General features: G+C 25.5%; 3 protein-coding genes across 3 annotated transcripts; all 3 read left to right on the top strand.

Annotated features, from left to right (window-relative positions):
• Window positions 1-12,484: 12,484 nt before the first annotated feature.
• On the top strand, window positions 12,485-14,424 carry OCT59_027145 (uncharacterized protein; the record flags this gene model as incomplete). Its single annotated transcript, XM_025328236.1, has 3 exons — window positions 12,485-13,838; window positions 13,945-14,253; window positions 14,318-14,424. 3 exons carry the CDS (start codon window positions 12,485-12,487, stop codon window positions 14,422-14,424), a joined length of 1,770 nt encoding a protein of 589 aa, XP_025167478.1.
• A 545-nt stretch (window positions 14,425-14,969) lies between these two features.
• OCT59_027146 (uncharacterized protein) lies at window positions 14,970-17,406 on the top strand (the record flags this gene model as incomplete). The annotated part of the gene is made up of 8 exons (XM_066136752.1): window positions 14,970-15,164; window positions 15,233-15,709; window positions 15,843-16,015; window positions 16,088-16,186; window positions 16,307-16,581; window positions 16,645-16,765; window positions 16,828-17,207; window positions 17,300-17,406. 8 exons carry the CDS (start codon window positions 14,970-14,972, stop codon window positions 17,404-17,406), a joined length of 1,827 nt encoding a protein of 608 aa, XP_065993209.1.
• A 4,463-nt stretch (window positions 17,407-21,869) lies between these two features.
• Window positions 21,870-23,942, top strand: OCT59_027147 (uncharacterized protein; the record flags this gene model as incomplete). The annotated part of the gene is made up of 1 exon (XM_025321979.2): window positions 21,870-23,942. One exon carries the CDS (start codon window positions 21,870-21,872, stop codon window positions 23,940-23,942), a length of 2,073 nt encoding a protein of 690 aa, XP_025167481.2.
• Between the last annotated feature and the right edge of the window lie 3,542 nt (window positions 23,943-27,484).

Below are 27,484 nucleotides of genomic sequence, written 5' to 3' on the forward strand. Positions count from 1 at the left end.
AAGAATTTAGTTAATTAAATTATGTATATATTATATAAATATGTAATAATAGAGTTAAATAGATAACTTACCCCCTATACAATTGAATAATATTATTTTAAATAAAGAATATAAATATTATATAAATATGTAATAAACTAATAATAGAATTAAATAAATACTTACAAACTATGATATTGTTAAAAAAATTTAATTAGTTTAAATTATACAGTAAATACTAGTGTATAAATATGTAATAATAATGATAGAATTAAACAATACTTACAAACTATATTATTAAGGAATTTTTCAAAAAATTTAGTTAGCTTATCATGTTATATATAAATATTATATATTAGGATAAAATAACAACTTACAAGCTATATTATTATTTTTAAATAAAGAATTGAATCAGTTTAAATTAAATGTAAAAATTATATAAATAGTAAATAACTTACCCACTATATCATTAATAATATTTTAAAAGAAGAATATGAGTATTATATAGAGATATAGTAATAGAATCAAATAAATAGCTTACTTACTATATTATTAAATAATTTTTTAAATAAAGAATTTAGTTAGTTTGATTATGTATAAATATTTAATAATATAAATAAATAAATAACTTACAGGCTATATTATTAAATAATTTGGTTTAAATAAAAAATATGTTAGTTTCAAACTTTAAATTATGTATAAATATATATATAATATACATATAATATGTTATTACTTACCCACTATATTATTGAATAATATTTTAAAGAGTTTAATTAAATTATATAAAAATTGTAAATTTGTAATCACCATAAATATAAATAAATAACTTACAAACTATAATTTTTTAATAAAATATTTAGTTAGTTTAAATTTATATAAGCATCATACAAATATGCAATAATAAAATTAAATAAATAACTTACTTCCTATATTTTGAATGATTTTTGAAAAAAAGAATTTTGTTTAAATTATATGTAAATGTTTGGTATTAGGACATTTCACTAAAAGCCATTTTGTCAAAAAATAGTCTCTAGCCTGAGTTTTTCATAGCATAATATTAATTATTGACCCTATTTTTTGGTGAAACATCCTGGAAATAGCTTTTGACAAAATATCCCATAACCATAAATGTTATATAAATAATAATAAATTTAATTATTAACCTACCCACTATATTATTATAAATAATTATAATAATTTTTTAAAGATTTCAGTTTAAATTATATGCAAATATTATGTAAATACATAAATTATAAAATTAAATAAATAACTTACAAACTGTATTATTAAATAATTTTTTCAATTAAAATATTAATTAGTTAAATTATATTTAAATATATATTAAATAATTAAATTATAGTAACTTACCAACTAAGAGTTTAAATAAATAATATAATTAATTAAATTATATGCAAATACTATTATATAATAATAGAATTAAATAATTTGACTTACCCACTATATTATTATTAAATAGTTTTTTATAGTTAATATAAATTGTATATAAATATATATTAATAGAATCAAATATATAACTTACATGCTATATATTAAATAAAAAATAATTGAGTTAATATAAATTATAAAATTATATATAAATAATTAGAATATAATGCAATAATAAAGTTAAATAACTTACATACTGTATTATTAAATAATTTTTTAAATAAAGAATTTAATTAGTTTCAATTATATATAAATATTATACAAATATAATAATAGAATTAAATAGGCACTTACAAACTACATAATTAAAGAATTAATTAGTTTAGATTGTATATAAATATTATATAAATATGTAAATATTAACTTACAAGCTATTATTAAATAATTTTTAAATAAAATATTTAGTATAATTATATGTAAATATTATATAAATAATAGAATTAAATAAATATCTTACAAACTATATTATTAAATAATTGTTTATAAAAATAAAAATTTAGTTAGTTTAAATTATAAATAAATATATAATAATATAATTGAATAATAACTTACTCCCTATATTATTAACCAATTTTAAATGTAGTTAATTTAAATTATATGTAAATATCATGCAAGTTTATAATGACAGAATTAAATAAATTACTTACAAACTATATTTTAACCAATTTTTTAGACAAAGAATTTAGTTAATTTGAACATGATATAAATAAATAATAGAATTAAATAAATGACTTACATGCTATTATAAAATAATTTTTAAATGAAGATTTTAATTAGTTTTAATTATATTTATCATATAAAAATGTAATAATATAATTAATAAGTAAATGATTTACTTTCTATAATTTTTAAATAAAAAAATTTAATTAGTATTATAAATATGTAATAATAGAATTAATAGAATTAAATAAATGACTTACTTTCTATATTATTACATAATTTTAAATAAAGAATTTAATTAGTTTTAAATAATAAATAAATATATAATAACAGGATTAAATAAATAACTTGTAAGTTATAACTTACCAGCTAAAATAAATTATAAAATAATTTTTTAAATAAAAATTTGGTTAATTTAAATTATATGTAAATATTATATAAACATATAATAATAGAATTAAATAACTTACGAACTATATTATTTTATAAATAAAGAATTTAGTTAATCAAATTATATATAAAATTATTAATAGAATTAAATAAATAACTTACAAACTATATTATTATGTAATTTTTTAAATAAGTACTTAGTTAAATTGCATGCAAATAATATAATAATAGAATTAAATAAATAATTTATAACTAACCACCTAAAAGATAAAAAACTTAGTTAAGTCAAATTATATATGTGAGTATATAATAATAGAATTAAATAAATAACTTACAAGCTATATTATTAAATAATTTTTTAAATAAGGAATTAAATTAGTTTAAATTATATAAATATATAATAGGATTGAATAATAACTTACAAGCTATATTATTAAATAAAAAATTTATTTAGTATAAGTTATATGTAAATATGATGTAAGTAATGAAATTAAATGACTTACAAGCTATATTAGTAAATAGTTTTTTAAATAAAAAATTCAGTTGATTCAAATTATATGTAAAAATTATATAATAGTAGAATTAAATAAATAACTTACCCTCTATATTATAAATAAGTTTAAATAAAAAATTTAGTTAACTTAAATATGTGAATATAATTATAGTACTAGTAAATATTAAAATATTAACTTACTTTCTATATTATTAGTTAATTTCCAATAAAGAATTTAATTAGTTTAAATTATACATAAATATTATATAAATATATAATGATAAATAATTAACTCACTCCCTATATTGTTAAGTAGTAAAAAATTTAGTTAGTTTAAAATATATGCAAATATTATACAAATATGTAATACCAGAATTAAACCAATAACTTACAATCTATATTATTTAATTTTTAAACAATGATTCAATTAGTTTAAATCATATGTAAATATGTAATAGTAATAGAATTAAATAATAACTTACAAACTATTATATTATTAAATAATTTTTTAATTAAGAATTTAATTAGTTTAGATTGAATTTGTAATATATGTAATAATAGAATTAAAAAAAAATAATTTACCTCCTATATTATTAAATAATTTTTTAAATAAAAAATTTAGTTAGTTTGAATGAGTAATAGTACAAATATATAAAATAACTTACTCCCTATATTATTGAAAAATTTAGTTAATTTGAATTATATAAATATTATATAATAATATTATTATATAAATTAATAATAGAACCAAATAACTTACTTTCTATATTATTGAATAAAAAATTTAATTAATTTATATTATATATACTTATATTATGAAAACAATAAATAACTTATAACTTACTGACTAAAAGAAATTACCAAATAATTTTTTTAATAAAGAGAATTTAGTTAGTTTAAATAATAACATATAAGTATTATATAAATATGTAATAATAGAATTATTCAAACAACTTACCCCCTATATTATTAAATAATTTTAAAATAAAGTTAATAAATATTATATAATAAATATGTAATAGTAAAATTAAATAAATAACTTACGAGCTATCATATTATCAAACAATTTTTTGAATTTAATTAGTTTAAATTAAATATAAATATGTAATAATAGGATTAAATAAATAACTTACAATCTATATTATTATTATTAAATAATTTTTAAGTAAATAATTTAATTATATTAATATTATATGTAAAAATGTAATAATAATATTAAATAACTTACAATCTATATTATTAGTAATTGTTTAAGTAAAGAATTTAGTTAATTTAAATTCGATGTAAATATTATGTAATATATAATATTATGATAAATAAATAACTTATAACTTACCAGCTAAAAAATTTCAAATAAAGAATACTCAATTTAGTTAATGTACATGTAAGTATTATATAAATATATAATAATAGACTTAAATCGATAACTTACAATCTATATTATTAAACGAATTTAATTAGTTTAAATTATATATAAATAATATTGACTATGTAATATTAGAATTAAATAAAATGTTAACTTACGAGCTATATTATTAAATAATTTTTAATTTTTAAGCAAAGAATTTAGTTAATGTAATTATATGTGAACATAATAAAAGTATATAATAAAAGAATTAAATAAAGCAATTTCCATTTATACACGGGATGTTCAAGCAAAAAGGGGACGTCTAAAGCGGAGCAGTTTTGGCCGGCATTACGGCATTAAGGAATTTACTATGATCACGTGATTCTACTCCGCTTTAGACGCCCCCAAAAAAAGTACGTAAATTTTTATGCCGATCACTTAATGTTGGCTGAAAAAAATAAAAAATTTTTTGTTAAATAAGTCTAAAAATGATATATTTTCAGAGATACACTTACCGTCCATTTTTTTAAAGTTATATTTATTTTTGTTATACTGACACGTGATATGTGCTTGAAGTACCCGTGTATATTAAAATTTTCTTAAATAAATATCTTACGAACTATATTATTAAATGATTTTTAAAATAAAAACTTAGTTAGTTTAAATTATATGTGAATATTATAATGTATAATAAATAAATGACTTACTTTCTATGTTATTAATAAATGATTTTTAAGCAAACAATTTAGTTAGTTTAAATACATGCAAATATTATATAATTATATAACAATTAAATAAATTACCCCCTATATTATTATAATTATTTTAAATAAAAATTTCAGTTAACTTAAATTTATAAGTATTATATAAATATGTAATGGAAAATAACTTACTCTCTGCATTGTTAAGGAATTTTTTAAATAAAGAATTTAATTAGTCTAAATTATATATAAATATTATATAAATATGTAATAATAGATTAAATAAATAATTTACCGCCTATATTAATAGATAATTTTAAATAATAAATTTAATTAGTTTAGATTATATAAAATATCATGAAATAAATTAGCTCATACTTACGAACTAAAATAAATCATCAATAATTTATTAAGAAAAGTATTTTAGTTAGTTAATTTATATTACCGTATATGCAAATGCATGTAATAATAGAATTTAATAAATAACTTAGAACTTACCGACTAAAAAAAATTGCCAAATAATTTTTTAAAATAAAGAATTTATTTTTGTTTAAATTACTGTACATAAGTAAGATAACATACGACTTACACCCTGTAATATTATTAATTGTTAATTAGTTAAATATAAATATAATACAGATATATACTATAAATAAATAATATATATCTTACAATCTAATAATTTAAATAAAGAATTTATAATCAGCGTTAGTCGAGTTTTGTAAATTATCAAACAATAAATATAATATTATTAAGTAATGTAACTTGCCATCTGGAATATAATTAATTATTAAGTAGTTATTTAAACAAAGAACTTCAGTTAGTTATTTGAAAATAATGTGAAATAAAGTACTAAAAGTTTAACTTACTAACTATAGTATTGTCGATCATTAAATGAATTATTTAGTTATATAGAATATGAAAAAATAAGTAATTTCATTATTATTCAATTTTAAGATAATCTATTGACTTACGAGCCAAATATTTAATGTGCCTTTTATCTTTATCATCACTGTCAGCCATTACTATATAATTATATCAAATGAAAAAGATAATGTATATATATATATTTTTTTTTTATTTACGTGGGTATATATTTATGCAAAAATGCATTATGTCGATCAAAAGATGCATACAATGAGCATTTGCAATAAGATCACGTGACTAAACATGGACGTGTTGATTGGAGAGATCACGTTGTTTATATTTATCTCATCGACTGAGTTTTTTTGAATGATATGATGCCTATTCGTCACAACCTATAAGTGTATGCAAATTGTTAAACTTTGCATGCCCTAAAAATATAACTTCTAAACTTAATTTAGCAAGTTTGCTTAGGTGATGAAGTTAGTTTTAAATTTTATTTTTGACTTATTTGGTTTTTTCGTTAAAACCATATTAAAATGATCAGCAAAGACGATATTATTAGTTTTCTATACTTGTTTAATAATCAAAACCAAACCAAACTTTAGAGCAGTTAATAATACATCCAGTTTAGGATTATAAAGCTTTATTTTTATATTTTAAAGGAAAATTTTAATTTAATTTTCCTGAAAAGTGCTACACTACAAGAATCTGATGATACACATTCGGACATTTTCACACAAACGACACTAGAAAGAAATTATAAATTGTTTAGTAAAGAAAGAATTTCTAAAAAGAAAGGCACTTTAGAATTTTCTTTTTAAAAATTAAGCCACTTAAAAATATTTGAAACAGAGTTGATTATAAAAAAGTCCACCTGATTATGGGCTATATATCTTTCTTGTATTGTTAGTATCTTTCTGAAAAACATTATCGTGTAGTTAGCCGCGAAACATAACTGCATTATTTCTGGTTGGTTGATCATCTGCACCTAGTTTAATCGCAAAAATTTAAACATTTATAATACGGCAAAAAAAAATTTAAGGTTCACCCCATTTTTATTCAGTTAATTTTGTCATTTTGCCAAGAGTTCTTTTAGGTTGAATAGATTAAGGGACTTCGGGTTAGAGAATGTCAAAACGCCAACATATCCTAGTTTAAAATAAAATGTATCACAGGATTAAAAAACCATTGATTCAAAAGTATTTTTTGTTAAATAGCGTAAAAGTTTTCTTAATTGCTTGCATATTATTAGATCACTATTCAAATACTAGATTTCGCATTTTATGTACTATTTTAATCATTTTAATTATTTTAGTCTTTAAATGAAGTTTCTCTTTTAATTTTTTGAATAAATGTATGAATATGTAATAATCAATTAAAACTCGATGATAATTATGGAAATGAATTATATTACAATATATACTTATGACTCGTGTTCGATTTAATAATTGTTATGAAAAGATCCTGCGGTAAATGTCCTATAATATTATTAATCGAAGGTTGATGAGATTTTAGATCAAACTGTCTTTCATGACGCAGCAAAATTTTGAGACCTAGAAATCCTACTGTTGATGTAAATTTCTCTAGTATTTCACAAATAAGCATATTTCATTTAAACCTTAAACTCAATAATCAATATATGTTACTTTGAATTTGCTTTCATTTATTTTATGTATTACATAAAAATAAAATTCACCCTTTGCACAAAAATATTATCATATATTTATTCGTATGCTTATTTATTGACCTCATTTGAAGCACTGATATCTCGCGAAATACTTTTGCAGGTGTACATATTCTTACGTTTGAAGAATCAAAATCTCGTCCAACCATAGGAAAATAGCATATATCTACGCGTAATTTATCATCATTCCATGTTTCCTTTCATCATATTTGGATCAATAATATGGTTACTTTCAAAATATTCAATTGCTAATTTTGGTTCCTGAATATTTGGATGAAATCAAAGTAATTTATAAATAATATCTCGAATTAGTTTTGGTGCCATTGCATCAACTTGTTCTTTTCTATTAATATCGTTGATTTCACATTGAAAAAACCAATTTTTTTTACTAATTGTAAAAATTTAATTAGATCGTTAATTCAGTCAAGGCTAAATTCAGTCTTCATTAAGATTCACATGACTGCACTAAAAATTGATATGACTGAACTCAGAAAGATCGTTGGACCAGACTCCGCAAAGATATACTCATAACAAAAGATGTTATAATTGTCTGTTTGCGTAAAATGGATTATGTAGTTCTTGCCTTTTTTGGATAATTCCGGTCAAATTTATGTTACCTTTTTATATACTGTTTGACATTATCTTAGTTCTGGCCCTGAAGAAATGCGTACAATCCATTAAATGATAGGCTAGAGCAAACATGGAACATTATACAACATTACACAACATGATATTTATCCTTTTTAGATCTGGTTCTGCAATACAGTTACTTATAGTTAACTAAATATAGATGCAAAAACCATTTGATATAATATTAATTGTTATTTCTCAAATATAATTTTCATAACTAAGGAAAATCACCTCATAAATTTTTATTTGAAATATGAAATAAAAATTTATACTTTTTCAAAATAAAATGTGATGCGCTTTTATAATACAGTATATTAGTCCGAAGTGTAACGAAGGACTATATGCTATTCGTATCAGTTTCACAAATGTCCTGTTGTCTGTCCAGCACGTGATGATGTGCAATGATTACTGCGCTTCGGACTTTTCCGTTTCGCTTGGGTAGTACATTTTTTGATTTTACAGTATGTAACGTTCATTAGGTTATACGACTAACTTGATAAGTCAAGGGCTATGATGTTATGACTTCCGATTTTTTTCCTTTTGTTTTCTTTCTTTTTTTTTTGTTTCAAGATCTTAATAAGGTTCAAGCATGACTGATATTCGTAAAGCTAATGCTGCAATTAAAAGAGCATATACCTTAATAGATTTTAGTATTTACAATGATGTACATAAACAATATGAATTTAAAAGACAAGCAATTCTTGTTGATGATTCACTTATAGAAAATGAAAAATCTGAAGCAATAAGAATTTTGACTGCAAATTATGATGAAAGCAAAATTATTTATAATGAAGGAATAAAAAGAATTTGTAAAAATTGTAACAAAGAATGTTTGGCCACATTATATTGTGAATATTGCGTTCGAAATTATTTAATAGCAAATTTTTCAAATTGGACATCTGGAAATGATAATATTGATAATTTAATACAAGATAGTCAGATGAAAGCAATAAGCCCAAATCTAATACCAGAATGGATCCCATACAATAATCTTCAAAATATTGAATATCTAACAAAAGGTGGATGCTCTGAAATTTATATAGCAGAATGGGTTAATGGAAGTTATGATGAATGGGATTTTAAAGAACAACGATTAAAAAGATATGGTGAACATTTAGTAGTACTTAAAAGACTAGAAAATATCGAAAATGCAAATCAAAGTTGGTTTGAAGAGGTTTGTAATATAGAAATATTTTAAAAAGTAATAACTGAACTTTGTGCCTAAAATTTTAATATAATTTTTGTAGGCTAAATCACATTTAACTATAAGCAATAGATGTCCAGAAATTGTACAATGCTATGGATTAACACAAGATCCATCAAATGGAAGTTATATGCTTGTAATGAATAAGACAGATACAGATTTAAGAAAATATTTACAACAAAATCATAATCAACTTGCATGGAAGGAAAGAATTCAAATTGTTGCTGATATAATTCTAGCACTTTTACGAGTTCATAATGAGAATGCAATTCATAGAGATTTGCACTCCGGGAATATATTATTCATGGTATTTGATAGTAGATCTTTTATTAGTGATCTTGGATTTTGTGGACCTGCAAATAAACCGTTAAAAAGTATATATGGAAATCTTCCTTATATAGCGCCTGAGGTTATTATTGGAAAAGAACAGACTTTTAAATCTGATATTTATAGTATTGCAATGCTTATGTGGGAAATTTCATCTGGACGACCACCATTTATTAATTATGAACATAATTACGATCTTGCTATGAATATTGTTAATGGTATAAGACCAAAAATTATACCAGGAACTCCTTTAGAATATAAAGATTTAATGATACAATGTTGGGATGCTGATCCATCAAAAAGGCCTGATATTATAACACTTCGCAGTAAAATAAGAGAAATCAATTATTTTTATCAGAGTAAATCAAACCAGTCAGAAGAAAATAATGTAAGTAGCCTGGAAAATTATACAAGTACAAGCAAGCTTTATCAATTTGGAACTTTTCCTGAACCAAGAAATGCAACAGAAGGTAATATCCCAGTTTTTACATTTTGGTCAATTATTTGAAGAGTATTGTTATTAATAATATTATTTTAATTAAAATAATAGAAGAACTAGAAGGTAATAAATTATTTTAAATTTTCTTAATTTAAATGATTGTGATAATTAATTATTTTTTGAACTCTTAGCATTTTACAGTAAACCTTTTAACTCCTATATTCCTGATAACAGTAAGTATTTTAGATTAATATTAAATCTATTAACTTATTTAATTTGATACTGTTAGTTGATGATTTTGATAAATTAAATAATGATCAGAATAGAACATCAAGGATGAATAGTATATTTAAAGCTAATTTGTTCAATATAAATTTTATTAACTTTAAGAAGTAGTCAAATCAATAAGTAATAATGTTTATTAAATTATTTAGTAAATAGTAATAGATTATTCAAAATATTTAAAAAGAATTTTCAAGATGGTATATTATAGAGAAGAAATAATGCAACAACAAAGAAAGAATATTTATATTAATAGATTATTTAATGTCATTTTAATGATTGTTTTTATTCATTAATTCTAATTTATTATAATGTAGATGAGGATGAAGTATACAATAATCCTAACCTTCATTCAGAAGATCAAGATAAATTGGAAATCTCTGATAGTAAGGGAATTTATTTTATACTAATGTTGAAACTTTAAATAGCTATTAACCTTATTTTTTTAATGTATTTAGATTAAGGTTGGTCACTGTAAGTAATATATTACGGCATTTTGGATTACAACTTGTATTACTACCTAATTTTCAGATTATGACTCAAAATTACAAAATTGCCGTATTAAAGTTGTAATTATTCTTAATTTCAGCCAAGTCCATAATGCCGGGTCAATTTTTTCGCATTATATCACGTGACATTACACTAGTTTCCATAAAAGGGGTCATCTAAAGCCAGGTTCGATCATGTAACTTGTAAAATTTTATTTTTACAAATAAACTTATTTACCAATATATAAAACTTTTAAGTTACATATAGTATGTGTATTTTAGCCCGCTTTGCAAGTTTACTTAGTGCGCAACATGGGTTTTAAACACCGTTTTTGACTTATTTGAATTTTTCATTTTCATCATCTATTTTTAGATATGATCGGCAAAGATTATTCATTTATATGTAAAGTCAAAACCAGTGTTTAAAATACGCTTTCATTCACTAAGTAAACTTGTAAAGCAGGTCAAAATACACTTATTATATAACTTTCATACTTACATTAATCCTAGTTCATAAAAAAATGGCTTATTTATAAAATGTCAAGTCACATGATCGAACCTGACTTTAGACGGCCCCCATAAAAGGCAATTTTGTATTCCAATGAAATCTGGAATGAGTTATATAAGTTATACTAATTTCCAAAAAAGGGCATCTAAAGCCGTGTGCAATCACGTGATCCATCTGATTTTCTGGGTTAGAGATGGCAACGGTCACGGTCATTAACCGGTTATGACCGGTCATGACCATGACCGATATCGGTCGGTCAAAGACCTCTGACCGACCATTTGACCGACCATTTGACTGACCGTTTAACTGATCCTGAAAATGTTTGCGAAATGTAATTTAATAAAAAAATATTTCGCAAACATTTTTTTAATTATTTTAATAGAAAACGTTGCGAAAATGTTTTTTATTAAGTATTTCAAACGTTTTTTATTAAATTACGTTTTGCAAACATTTTCAGGATCGGTTAAACGGTCGGTTAACTGGTCAGTCAAACCGGTCGGTCAAAGGTTCTTGACCGGTTATGACCGATTGATGACTGACCATGACCGACCGTTGCCATCCCTATTCTGGGTGCTACAGTATCAGATGGAACGTGATATTTGTATTACTTGTAAATATACGCCTCTTTCATCTCTTTTTTTAAGGGGGAGTATACCATGTAGATCATTTTCATAATAAACTATTTGGAACGATCATTACAAGGTAATACAAGATAAACGTGACTATGAAAAAAAAATCAAAATACGCCAAACCGCTTTCATATTTTTTGTGTAAACTCTCCAGAATTCACGCTTCACATACCATAAAATAAAGTCAACATTATTTTACTAAATAATATTTTGACATATATATAAAGTTTTTAGCGAACTGCCAATTTTCAAGTAAGAGCTGCCAATTTTCTAGTTTGTTCTAAGTAACCTTTATTAAAACTTTTATATCTTTGTTTAAACGACTTGTAAAAAGTGTTTTTATATTTGTTTAAAGCAAAAAACTTGATATTATGCTAACTTCTGAGTTTTTAAATTTTTTTAGAACATGTCATGGTTTGAGGTACTAAGAAAGACTAATGAAAAATATATTAGTATTCAACGTACTGATAGAACGTGGCTTGTACGAGATGATACGAAATCACTTCAGATATTATCTTGTCACCACCACACTATATCCAAAAAAAATAATGCATATCAACTTTGCGCCATCACATCAATGAAACCTGATCCTGGGCAAAAAAAATGTTGGATCCCCCTTGTTCCTGGCTATTGCATTATGTCTAAAGTTGGATTGCATTTTATGCGACTTTCCATTACCGAAAATAACAATAATTTACAATTTGAATGGATTGATTATGGTAATGATAGTACATTTATGGGAAATCCAGTTGCTAGTGGAGTAGATAGTGAATTTTTTCAATCTTTACGGAAATATGCTGAAACGCAAAGTGTTATTAAAGGCAAAATATCAATTCCAAATGTTCTTGGATTAAACATTTATGAAAATGCAATATATCTTCGTAGTATAATTTCTCATTTACATGATGGAATCTTTTTATCATTAAAAGAAGCCTATAAAGCTAGTACCAAAATGAATAAATTTGTAAAATCCTTGAATAAACGTGCTCTTGAATTGGATGAAGAATTTTCTAATGGTAATGATCGTCCTAATAAAAAAGTCAAAAGTGGGTTGATCTTTTCGCCTTTTGGACACAAACTTACGCCTCAACAAAGTCAAGTACTTGTATTTAATTTTCACTCTATTCAAAGCAAATTTTATCAGGCTAATAAACGTTTGAAGCGGGCACAGAGTAACATTGAAAAATTGAAAACATTGCCACCCCCATCTTGTAAACAAAAAGAAATTGAAGCACAAAAAAAATTGATTGATGAAAAAATTAAGCAATTAAAGGATGAGGAAAACCTTGGCAGTAGCATTATTTGCAGTACTGATTCATTTCTCTCTTTGATTTTGACACAGCAATGCTCTTGTGGAAACAATGATATTTTACAGAAAAAATGCAAAATATCTTCGGGTGGATTATCAGTTAAAGTAGTAATTAAATGTAAAAAATGCAAAGAAACTTTATCTTTTCAAAATGAACCTCAAGATATGAATTATACAAAAGCATTTGCTGCTGCTACATTATGTGGTGGATTGAATCGTCAAGAATTTCAAAATTCAATGTTAACTCTTGGTATTACCAAATTACCTAGTAAGGCCATTTATCATAGATATCAAAAATCAATAAGCGAAGATATTGAAAATATTGCTTTAGAAAATGCTAAAAAAGCATTATATGCGTCAATTGAGGATGCTAAAAAAAATGGAAAAAATGCTTTAACAATTGGATTCGATGCATCATGGTCACATGTACGCAATGCAGCACAAGCTAGTGGTGAATTCATATATCATGGAATTCCTGAAGGAAGATATTATTTTACTTTATTTAATTACATTTATTTAATAATTTAATTGACATTCTTATTATATCCTACTAATAGGATATACTCGCAAACCAGTTGTTGGATTTTTTGTTGTAGAAAAAAGTCATGTTAAAAAAGATAAAAATGGAAACAAAACAATAATGCATCAAGGAAACCATGAAGCTAGTTCTAAACAAATGGAACATGCAGTGCTTATTGGAATATTGGAGAAAGTGGTTCCTGTTTTAGAAGAAACTGGTATGCTTTTAGATATTGTAGTAGATGGAGATTTTGATAGTAATAAAACTTTGCATGGAGTAAAATGTGTAAATCAAATATTTTCCGATCTTAAGCATTTAACATGCAATATCCGAAAAAAATTAAATGGTAATTATAATTAATTTATTATGCATATATTTCAAAAATAATTAATTTTACTTTTTTATAATAGCTAAAAAATGGGAGCACTATTCTCGTTATGAAGACGTAATATTACAATATTATAAAAAATGTATATTTGCTGTAGCTGCCCGAAAAGCATCTAATAATGAAGATTAACCACCTACGACTGAATTGGTAAAACATTTGCAAATACATGGATTAACCAAACATTTATGTGATGATCATTCGGAATGTTGGCCAGAGGTATGTTGGATGACACAAAATCCCGAATTAGTCCTTTCTGAACCAAATCTCTTGAATTGTACATCTGAAGAATGAGAAAAATTTTCTGCAATGCTTGGAGAAATTTTTCAATTAAATATTGGACAAAGTCTTATAACAGATGCTAGGACATCTCAAAATGAAGCATTCAATAGACAAAAATTAAGTTTTGTTTCAAAATTAATCGATTATTGGAAAACATATTCTGTACGATATACATGCTGCCCAAATTATTTTGGGATGCCATAATTATAATTTGGGATGCCATAATTCATTCGGTTTATATATAATTTACTATGTAAAGTGCCAAAATAATTTGGGATGCCATAATTGAATTTGGGATTTTACTTATAATTACGGCAGTCCAAAATAATTTGGGTGGCATGTATACTGTACGATATGCTTTAGCAGTTATTCATAATAATTCAGGCCTATTATTAATGTTACAAAATATACGTGCACAAAAGGGACTAACTGTATTTTCTGAAATTGATATACTAAATATTGAGCATATTTCTGGTGGGCGTGAATCACAAAGGCAAAGAAATCAACAAGATCTACAAATAAAAAGTGCGGCTAAAGTAGCAAAAATTGCACAACAGAAAAAAAATTTGGATACGTTTGACTTTGATCAGGTACGTATATAATTGAATTGACATTATTTCTAGTAGATTTAGAAGTTTAATAATAATATTTTTTTTAGAGTTTAGTTCCATATGGACAAAAAACACGTATTGCATTAGAATCTAAAACATTTTGTTCTTCTTTTACGGGTCTAATTTGTGAGTTACTTGACATTTCAAACAAATGTATCAGTTGTCAATCTTTTCCTAAAGAGTTCCCTAATGGCTATTGCAAGATATGTAATTTTTGGAATTATTTGGGATTTACTCAAAGAATACCCGAAATTAATGTTCAAATGGCAAATAATGAGCCAAATCAGCTATTAATTTCTAATAAAATTCCTGAATTGAATCAAATACTAAAACAAGTGTTTGGATTTTCAAGTTTTCGTGAAGGACAATATGAAGCTATATGCTCATTCTTAGGAGATAAAGATACTTTAGTTATATTGCGAACTGGAGGTGGTAAAACTTTATGTTTTGCAATGGCTGTGCTTGCTTCTTCTCGTTTAACTGTTGTTTTTACTCCCTTAAAAGCATTAATTGACGATCATGTGGTAATATACATTTGATTTATAACTTTTATTTTTGGTATTTACCAATATCTTCTATTCACAGAATAATCTTGTTCATATGGGAATTCCTGCTGCAGGACTTTATACATCTACAGGACAATCTTTTGAATATTAGGAGCGCGTTTTTTCTGAACTATCTTTAGGAATTTTACCTATTTTATTTATAACACCAGAGAAATTGGAAAAAAATAGATCATTTTATCGGCTACTTCAAAAAATATATAGAACACAAGGGATTCAATTCGTCATTGACGAAGCTCATTGTATACTTGATTATAATAATTTTAGGTAAGTCTGTAAGTTTTTTAGAAAATACTTATTGTTAGACAAAAAAAAAAAATAATATAATTTGAATATTAGGGATTCTTGGACACATTTAGGGAATCTTAAAAGAAATTTTCCAATGTCTCCAATCATGTTATTGACTGCTACGTGCACATCATCTGACGTTGAAGATATGTGACAAAATTTGAATATTTTGCCAGATAATTTTACTATAATTCGTGGTTTATCATTAGCACGGCAAGAAATTGAAATTCAAATAGTAGCAAAATCTTCACGACAAAACTTATATTCTAGGATTCAAAATAATTTAGTTGGATTAACTGGAAGATGCATTATTTATTGTTCAGGACCAAATTCTTGCCAAGAAATATTTAACAATTTGCATGGAAATCTTACATTTTCTCTTGGCTTGTACCATGGTGAATTGGATGGAGAGCAACGTAAAATAGCAATCAAAAATTGGCAAATGGGTAAGATTCAAATTATGATAGCAACAAATAGTTTTGGTATGGGGATCAATGCACCAGACGTATATCTAATAATTCATACAACTATACCTTTATCAATGAGTATGTATGCTTTTAATGCTTTTTGTATAATACATATATATTTATTTTATTTCTTTAATTTAGCAAATTTTATACAAGAAATCGGAAGAGCAGGGCGTGATGGAACGCCTTCAAAAAGTATTATATTTTATTCAAGAAATGATATACGGACTTTGTTTTTAATAATTACACGAAAAGAAGAAAGGTATAAATATTATTTTCTATATATGTATGTAATTAATTTTATAAAATCTGACAATGTATTAGTTTACCACAAGAAAATGATGTAGAAAAAAGAGTAAGGCATTACGAAGGCCAGCAAAAATTTTTACAAATAGCACATTTTTGCGAAACAAAATATATTTGTCGACATTCATTGATTGCACAACATCTTTCGTGGTCAGATAATATTTCAAATAAAACATGCGGAGTATGTGATAATTGTATATCAAGTTTAGGTGATAAGCCTGTATGGAATGATTTTTCAGCTGATGTAATTAGGTTGTTAAAAATTGCAAAAGAAATTTTGATCTCTGGAAAAATACATGAAATGATATCGTTAGATATTGCAGCAGTTTTTTGTAAATTAAAAAGAGCAAATGAATTGGGACTTTCAGAATTACCAGTTTATAATGAGCCTTTTGAACGTAAATTGAAAATAAAGATAATACATTATTTGTCATAGACGAACTTTGCGCTAAAGGCTTTTTGGTTTTGAACTTTCAACTTCGAAAAACAGCAGCCTTAACTGGAAACTTTTCCTTCAAGTCAGTAATTATTGGACTAGGAGATAATGCCGAGGAAGAAGCAAAACACATTACATGGAAATATTGTTTTAAACAATAAAAAAAAAAAACTTGTATAATTTTGTAAATTTTATTTTATTGCAAAGTGTATAATTTTATAAATTTTACGAATTTTATTTGTTTGAATCAGTCACATGATTTGTATGTCGATCATTTTCAATTAGCCATTGCCATTAGTAAAAAATGATCTACACAGTATACTCCTCCCTTAAAAATTTATTTCTTTTATTTCTTCTGAATAATGAACGTATTTATAATAAAAGAATTTTTGTAAATAAAATAATAACCAAATTTTAAAGTTTATTAGTATAATAAATTTGATATAAGACTTTTTTTTAATAAAATAAACATTATTTTTTTGTTTTTTTTTAAAAAAAACTGTTACCTTTTTTTAAATAGAAAGAGTTTTTTTCTTTTTAAATAGAAAGAACCTTCTTCTCTTTTTTACAAAATGCCTACACTATGAATATAAACCTGTCTACTTCTACAATGTCTACAACTTCATCCACTTTAACCGCTAATCAAAAACGTGCTCTTCTTTTTAACATCAATGAACCAATTTGATAATAATTGGTGGCCTCTTGTTTCAAATATATGGACTGGGTTTAGTTACAGAAACAATGTTAATGGTAACTCATGGAAATCATTTACCTGCTGTTTTACCAAGCATAATCAATCAAGTTCATGAAAAGAGGAATTCCACTTGAAAAACATTGAAAAACGAAAACTAGGCTACCTGAATTATAGGACCCCGGATATCTCCAAAACAGGTCATAAGTCACACTTTCGGCAGATTGGCCCATTTTTCAGGGCTCAAAAAATCGTTTTTTGTAAATATCTCGGCATCCAGTGGTCCAATTTTGATGAACTTTTTTTTAAATTGTAGAGCTAAATGAGGGCTACAAAATAAAAAAATGTTCATTAAAATTGAATTACTGGATGCTGAGATATTTACAAAAAACGACTTTTTGAGTTTCAGCAAAAAGGGGTGTTTTTGGCCAAAAGTCCATTATGACCTTTATATTAGATATCCAGGGTCCTTGAATTATGCTTTGCTAAAATCAAAGTTTCCCAGTTTATTTCAGAACAGAAAGTACGAGTTGAAAAATATAATGACTCACCTGATCATATACATTTATTGGATGAAAATGAAAAACTTAAACGCTCACAAGTTGTTCAAACTTTAGTTAAACAAGAAGCTCTGAAAAACTATCAATCACCAGCAATAGTTAGTGCAGTAAAGGAATTTGCAACAGAAAAATTGGGTTTAAATGAAAGTGTAAAAGAACTGAGACGTAAAGAAGTTACAAATATCAAGTCTAAAGTTCATGGGTCACTTGATATACATCTTATTGGTAACCTTAATAGAGAATTAGATATTCAAGAGATGATTATTTTTTTAAAAAAACAAGGATACCTAGTTGAACGTTATGAAGTTATTCACAAACCTACCAGTGGTTTTATTTTTATACATCCAAATCAAATTAATAATCTTAGACAATATGGATAGTTAACTCTCATTGATTCCACTTACAAAACTAATAGATATGATTTTTGTTTATTTACCTTACATATTCGTAATACATATGGGTGTTGGAATGTGGGAGCGCATTTTTTTGTGAGTAATGAGGATTGAGATACTGTCTCAAAAGCTTTAAAGATAATTTGAAAGTTTAGAAATCATTGGAAACCTAGATATTTTCTTGCAGATCAAAGTTATGTGAAGGCAAATAGTATTAAAATAGCTTTTCCAGGTCTTAAATATGGCGAACAAGAGTGTGATTTTATTTTCTGCACTGTATATGTTATGCAAACATGAGGACCCCGGATATCTAATATAAAGGTCATAATGGACTTTTGGCCAAAAATACCCCTTTTTGCTGAAACTCAAAAAATCGTTTTTTGTAAATATCTCAGCATCCAGTAATTCAATTTTAATGAACATTTTTTTATTTTGTAGCCCTCATTTAGCTCTACAATTTAAAAAAAAGTTCATCAAAATGGACCACTGGATGCCGAGATATTTACAAAAAACGATTTTTTGAGCCCCTGAAAAATGGGCCAATCTGCCGAAAGTGTGACTTATGACCTGTTTTGGAGATATCCGGGGTCCTCAAACATGGATGAGTAAAATATATGATTCAAAAACTTGGCAAAAAAATGATTCATGCTATGCATAAGATAACTAAGGTCAGTTGTGAAAGCATTATTCAACAAGCAATTGAGTAATGTCCAGTTCCAACTATTAAGCAATATATCAAAAGAAATTTTATAAAAAACACACATCAGTGGGCTCTTTGGACTCAGCAACATTCCCCTTTACTCTTACAAGTGACTACAACAAATCCTTTGGAATCATATCATAGTGAATTAAAAAATCTATCTCTCCAAAATATGGTTTAATTGGTATGAGTTTTTATTTATACTTTTTATTAAGGTGCATGCCATAAAATTATTGCTCTTGATGAGAAAAAACACTCAGATTCAGAATATGTCTCTTTTGAATTTTGTACCAAAAATATTTCTGCAATTGGTGTTGATCATGTTATTCTTCATGAAATTTATAAGTTCCCATTTCCTGTTCAACAAATGCTTGTCAATGAATTTAATGCTGTTCAAGGAAGAATAAAAAAAGGAAAACCAACTCCAGGTCTTATATCACTTAATTGTAATTAGGGATGATCACGGTTCACTAACCGATGACTCGAACCTGAGCCAGATTATAGGCGGTTCAGTTCAGTTCAGTTCAGTTCGCGAGTGAACCGGGTGAACCATCGACTCAATTAATTTTTTATAGCATTTTAGATCATCTAATTAAATATAGTCAAAATTTAATATTGCTTACCAAAGCTAATTTTAGATTTCCAAAACTAAAACCACTTGGCTGAAACTCTGGTCGAAACTTCTGAAACTGGCTGAAATTATCTGTAAATCACGTGACATGCTATTTTGGAATGTTTGTGTAACACATTTTTCAGTTTTTTGCAAGAAACAAAATTTCCTTTTTTTGAAATTAGTGTAATGTCACGTGATATTAGTTAACTCTGGCCGGAATTACAGAATTTAGCCGTAAGTCGATGGTTCACTCGGTTCACTCACGAACCGAACCGAGCCGAACCGCCTATGAACCGAACCGGTTCAGTTCGAACCATGAGCATCCCTAATTGTAATTGCTTATTTTTTCGTCAGTTTTTATTACCTTGTTGGCATATCTTTCACAAACATGTATATGGTGTTTTGGAACAATTTCTGGACACAGTATCTGGGCATTTACTGGACAATTATTTAGACAAATTTTCCAGACAATTTTTGGACAATTTCTGGACACTTATTTTTATAGGGTGTAACACCTTGTAACTCCTTGCTTTTTCAAAGATTATTAAAAAATTTTTTATTATAATAATTTATCCATGAGCAAATACTTATTATTGTCAAAACTGTTAGATGCTCTTGCAGAATTTATTTTGAAGAAAATAATGAAAAGAATTCAGAGTTTAAGGTAATTAATTTTAATAGGAAAATTAGAAAATTCATTAACAACCTAATATAGTGATCATGAGAAAAAATCCATCTTCAATAGGCAAATTTTGCTATATAACTCTAGGAATTTAAGAATCACATAATAATCTTGATCTATTTATCAATAATTCACTATCAGCCTATTAGTTACAAAATTGAAAGGCTAAACTTGTTTAAATGTTTTGACATTTATTATTAAAAGCTTGTACTTAAACAGTGTTAAAACTTACATAGTTTTATGAATTTATACTATACTAGTTTTAATATTGCTTTATATTTCTTTTGCAATAAAATTATAACTGTTAATTTATTTTTCTATTCCAGATCTTTATAATTAAAAACTAAAACTAAATGTATTTTTTCAATAGATTAGTAATCATATAACTAAATTTTTGACTTTGATTGGTCAAATAGTTATGTCAAAATTTAGATGTTTAGACAACTGTCAAAATTTTTAGGCTTTAGGTGGTTTTAATTTAGATTTTTAATACTACTAGCCAAATATAGCTTTACCAAGTAACTATATATTAACCTATTTGTTTACAATAAATATAGTTTATCAATTTTAACTAAAATGGAAATAGAAATAAAGCTGTTTTAAAGGATGGCATCGATGATGCAAATTCAATAAATGAATTTTATGCTTATATTTTAAGAATCCATAGTCTATGCAATATAATTAACATACTATAATAAAGGACGGTCAGATAAAAAATTGTGTTACCTTAAAAATGTATTTTTTCATATTGTTTACCGAATTGCTGGGTCATTTTGTGTAATAATGATTTCCTTTTTCAAAGAAAAATCTTTTTTTATGGCGATTTGTATCACTTAAACGACCAGCCATTTTTATATTATTATATATTATATATTATATATATTAAGCTACAGATTCTTCCTGCTACAGCGTAAAAACATATAAGTAAAAAATATAGGAAAGAGAAATTCAAAAAATACATTGTATTTTACACTTTATCTACCATTATGTCTACCTCACAGTCAACGGGTATGACACGTATGACTCGTAGTGTGACTCGTAAAGGAACGCTACAGCCAGGAGAACAAGTTATTGATATTTCTACAGGGTCAACTTCAACTGCCTTTCAGGATATTGACCCCTTTAAAAAGCCATATAATCCCCCACCGGCTACTAATAAAGATGATGAAGGGTTTGAAACAGTTCAATCAAAAAATAAAAAAGCAAAAAAAGAGGATACTGTGACACAAAAACAAAAAGAAGTCATGAAGGAGGTCGTCCAAGCAACATTGGGAAGAAAACAGTCTCAACAGAGCGAAACTGCGGCTGCAAATGAGTCACGTGACAATAATCATCCCATTCAGCCGAATTTAACCAAAAATATCACCCCAATGGATCTTGACCAAAACAATGACGATCATAATGCAGGAGATGAAACCAATGAAATTCCTGATGATGAAGATGATATTATTGATATAGCAATTATGGCTGAAAAGCCACAATTTAAAGTTTATTTTGATTTGGCACAAATTCCTGGAAAAAGCCATATTGGAAAAGTAAACCTCGTGAAAAAACTGCTTGCTCAACATCATATTGCATGTTTTCCAGGTAGAATTGATGCCAAGAATATTGAAATAGATGGAACTATCCAAAAACAGCATTATTATGTTTTTAAATGTGCTAATGAAACAGCATTTGAGAAAATTTTACGTGAACCCATTCCAACTAAAATTAAAATTAAACAACAAGATGGTAAAATTGTGGAACAAGATTTGAATGTTACGTTTAACAAAATAGAAAAAAAAGAAATTCCGGCTGAAACTCAACAGAATATTGATGAACACATGATTTTTGTAAACAAGATTCCTGCAGAATTGAGGAATTATCAGATTAAAGGTGTTTTTGGTACATATGGAAATATAGTAAACTTCAAAACTTTTATGAGAGGGCAGTATCAAAATGCTATTATCACATTTGATGACAAATCCGCAGTCCAACCATTTTACTATACTTGGGGCATCTTTATTAACCAACATTTGGTTAGGGTTAGACCCAAAGTTATGTCAGAAGATAAACTACATGAAAGAACAGCATATTACATTAAACTTGCAGGTTTACCACTAAATACATCAGCATTTGATTTAAGAGGATTTATGGAACGGTATAATGTTAAATATCTTGACATTCCAAGAAATTCTCGCTTTAATTATCCATTACGCTATTGTTTTGTTTATTTTCAGAACGAAGAAGATTTTCAAATCGCAACCAAACAAGCATTCTGTTTTAAAGAACACCAATTATATTGGACTGATGTAGATATGAAAACTTGCCACAGGTGTGGCAGTCCTGAACATCTTGCTATGCACTGTGATCATGAAGACAATCGTCCAAGATACAAAAACAGAAAAGAAGTACTTAAAGGTTTTAGACAAGCTAGACAAGAAAGAAATAAAAAATATGGAAGCTATGCACAAGCAGCTCAACAAGGACGTAATAGAAGACAAAGTTTTAATTCACGAAGACCTTGGAATAGAGCGAATTTATCACATGATAATAAATCACATGACCAAAATAATGTATTTTCTATTGACAAACCAAAACACCAGAGGCAAATGTCGATGACTAAGAATACAATTCAGGATCGTAATGTAGCCTTTACCATTACTAAAGCAATGGAAAAATTAGACCAACTTTGTAAGAATTTTACAGTTTTACAAAATGAACAACGTTCAATTAGTAATGAACTTAAAAGTATTAAAGTTAAACAAAATACCAAAGATACAACTAAACCAAATACAACAGTTAATAAAGCAGTGGGATCTAGTACTAAAGGAGTTACCAGAAATAATAACAAACGCATTCTCTTAGAAGAATCTTCAGATGATTCAACTCATGAATTATCAGACCTTGAAGAACGCTTTAAACAATCTGAACAAAAATCTCAAAATATGGCTACTGAACTTACAGATCTCAAAGGTACTATGCAAAAATTATTACAATTATTCCAATCATCAAATGATAATCATAATGTTGAGGGGGACAACACTTATGATGAAGAAATTATTGATATTAGTCAATAATTTCATATATTTTTCATTTTAATTTATGATGAACAATACTAATAATAATACTCAAACACATTCATTTAATAATAATTCAAATTCCCCTCTACACAATAGAAAAAATAATTCATCTTTTAACAAATTACCTGATGTTCTAAAAATAGCCACAATTAATATTAAACACCTAACTACGATTAAAAAAGAAGATATTATAGATTTAATTAAATTTAAAAATATTCAAATTTTAGGGGTTTCAGAAACATGGTTATCACACAAACAGTCAACATTTCAATTCTTGTCAGATCGGCAACAATATACCACCTTTTTCAACAATGAACATTACAATCAAAAAGGTAAAGGTGTAGGTTTAATAGTTAAGAAAAATATAGCACAATATATTTACAGAAATGGTAGTTACAATGGACGAATAATTTTTATTGATTTTATGTTTAAACATAATAAAAAATTAAGAATTATTCAATATTATGGTGTAGTTAATGCAAAAGCTTCAACAGAAAAGAAAGAAGAATCAAAAAAGACAATAAATGAACTTTTCAAATTAATGAGAGAAGCATTATCAACTCAACATGAATTAATAGTGATGGGTGATTTTAATCAAAAATATGAAAAATATAGTGAAAACAAAACAAAATCTACGAGAAACAAATATTGGAATAATATATTTTATGATTTAGAAGAAAAATTTAACCTATACGATCCACATAGAATAATGTATGATATAACACCATCCAATCCAATATATACTTGGACTAATGGTGTTAATTATAGTCGTATTGATTATATTTGGATTACAGAAAATCTTATGATGAATTATGAAGATACTATGTTTACTGATATCAGTCAAGACTTTCGTACAGATCATAAAATGCTTTCATTTTCTTTATGGACGGAAGAATTATGCAGTACTCATTTGGTTTTCAATCATAAACAAGAAAAAATTAAAAAGATAATTTATAAATATGATGAAATGAATAATGAAAAATGGGAAGAATATCAAAACATACAAAAAGATTATCTATCAAATACAATAAATGAACAATTCAATTTTGATGATATTGAAAAACATTGGGATGTTATTAAAAAGGGTATTTATAAAAGTAATGAAATTATAAAAAAGGAAAAGAAAAAAATTAATATAAAAAATAGAAACCCTAACCAACAAACAGAATCATATCAAGGACGTCAATTCTTGATTAATTTAAGAAGACAAATAAAAAAGAAACATGGACGAAAATATTTAAAAGACCATTGGAATACAATAGGAGGTCAACTTAACAAATATAGTTCAAATAAAATAGAGTTCATGTGGGAACCACCAAATGATCAAAATTATCAACGTTTATTAGATAAGATAGAAATTTTATATAATATATATACAGATAGTTACAAAAAAGAATTAGAAATTTTAAAAGAAAATAAAATTGAAGATGCAATTAATAAACGTTGTGCAGATTTATACAATAATCAAAAAAGAATGATAGATAATATAATTGATCGTGAAGTCAAAACAATAATTTTAGATAGAGTTTTGATTGAAAAACCAGGAGAACAAATTAATCTTATTACCGATCCAAAAGAAATAAAAAAAGAAGTTAATTTACATTTTCAAAAAGTTGCTGGAACAACTAATAGACCTAAAGAAATACCAGAACAATGGCATAATCAATATGCTCCTTTAAATCATGTGGATAATAATATATATAAACATTTAATGGATGATATAACTGAAGATGAATGGAATAATCATATTCAAACCTTACCCAATGGTAAGGCATGTGGTCCAACTTCAATCTCTTATGAAATGTTAAAACACTCATCATTAGAAATGAAAAAAGAATTACTTTCTTTAACAAACAATATTTTAAAACAAGGAAAACTACCATCTGATTATAAATTAGCAAACATTTATCCTATATCAAAACCTAAGCCCTGGGGTTGTAAACTCATTAACACCCGTCCAATAACCTTGTTAGAAACTTCCAGGAAGCTCATGGTATCCATTTTGAATGAAAGACTCGCCAAGATATTAAAAGAAAATAATGTATTAAAAGGAAATCAATTTGCAGGCTTACCAGGAAATTCAACCTTTGAGCCTATACGTATCATTAATGAACTTATACAAGATGCCAATGAAAATAATAAAGATCTCTGGTTTCTTGCTCTTGATATGAGTAAAGCATACGATAGAGTGAATATTTGTATGCTTGAGAAAGCTTTACAAAGAATCAAAGTACCACACAACTTTATCCATATAATAAAAGAATTATTCTTGGGATGTAAAAACCAAGTATTTACTGCAGCAGGAATGACAGATCCATATGATGTTCAAGTAGGAATAGTACAAGGTGAGATAATTTCTCCCCTACTTTGGTGTATTTACTATGATCCTCTCCTCTGTGAAATTAAAGAAAGAAACTTGGGATATAAATTGAAAACAAAACAAATACTTAATATTTATGAAAGAGAAGAAAAAGAAATCATAATTAGATTTCCAGGAATGGCATATATGGACGATACAAATTTTGTAACAAATGATCAGAAACAATTAGAAGAAATCTTAAATATTGCAGATGAATTCTATGATTTGAATGATATACAAATAAATAAGGAAAAGTCAGAATTGTTATTAAAAAGTTCAAATCATGATTATGGAAAACAAATTAATATACATTTTGGCTGTCAAGATATTAAGATACGTCCAACTTCTAAACAAGATTCAATTCGTATTTTAGGGGTCTGGTTTAATGCTTTTAATAAAAGATCATTTGTTTTAAACCAAGTTAAAACTGAAATTCGTAATGTTTGTAATGTCATGGCAAAAAAAAGAATAACAGATAAGCACATCAAATATATATTCAATCATGTCATTATACCAAGAATAGAATATAGATCACAAGTTACAATTTTTACAGATAAAGAAACAAACCAAATGATGGTACCAATAAGGAGATTATTTAAAAATAAATTGAAGTTTTCTAAATCTGCTCCAAATACTATTCTAGAAAGCAACTTAATATATAACTTACGCTCTATTCATGATAATCAAGTTCAAGCAAAAATTACCAATTTTTTTATACAAATTAATGATATAGGAATACTTGGTGAAATTATGAACTTACGTTTAATAGATTTACAAAATCAACTTTGGAGTCATGAGAATCCTGTTATACATATCCCCTTTAAATTAGAAAAAAATATTAAAAAATTAAAAAAATTAAAAAATAATTTTATATTGAATAATCTTTTATTAATGGAAAAAAATAATATTTCAATTAAAAAAGATAATATTCAAATAGAAAAAAATAAAAAAATAATAGGAGAAGGAAAAACTATTGCAGAAATTGTAGGAGAAACTATATTTTTTAAGCATAGAAAATTTTTACGTTCATTAAATTTATTATATATAGATCAAGTTCTTGATATGGATGGAAAAACATTATTAACCTGGTGCCAACTTTATTCAAGAAAATTTATACAAAACACAGTATCAGGAAATCAACATATCCAACCAGCAATTTATAATATAATTAAAGAAATTA

The sequence above is a fragment of the Rhizophagus irregularis genome, chromosome 7 (assembly GCF_026210795.1).
Source record: "Rhizophagus irregularis chromosome 7, complete sequence".
NCBI classification, from domain to species: Eukaryota; Fungi; Glomeromycota; class Glomeromycetes; order Glomerales; family Glomeraceae; genus Rhizophagus; species Rhizophagus irregularis.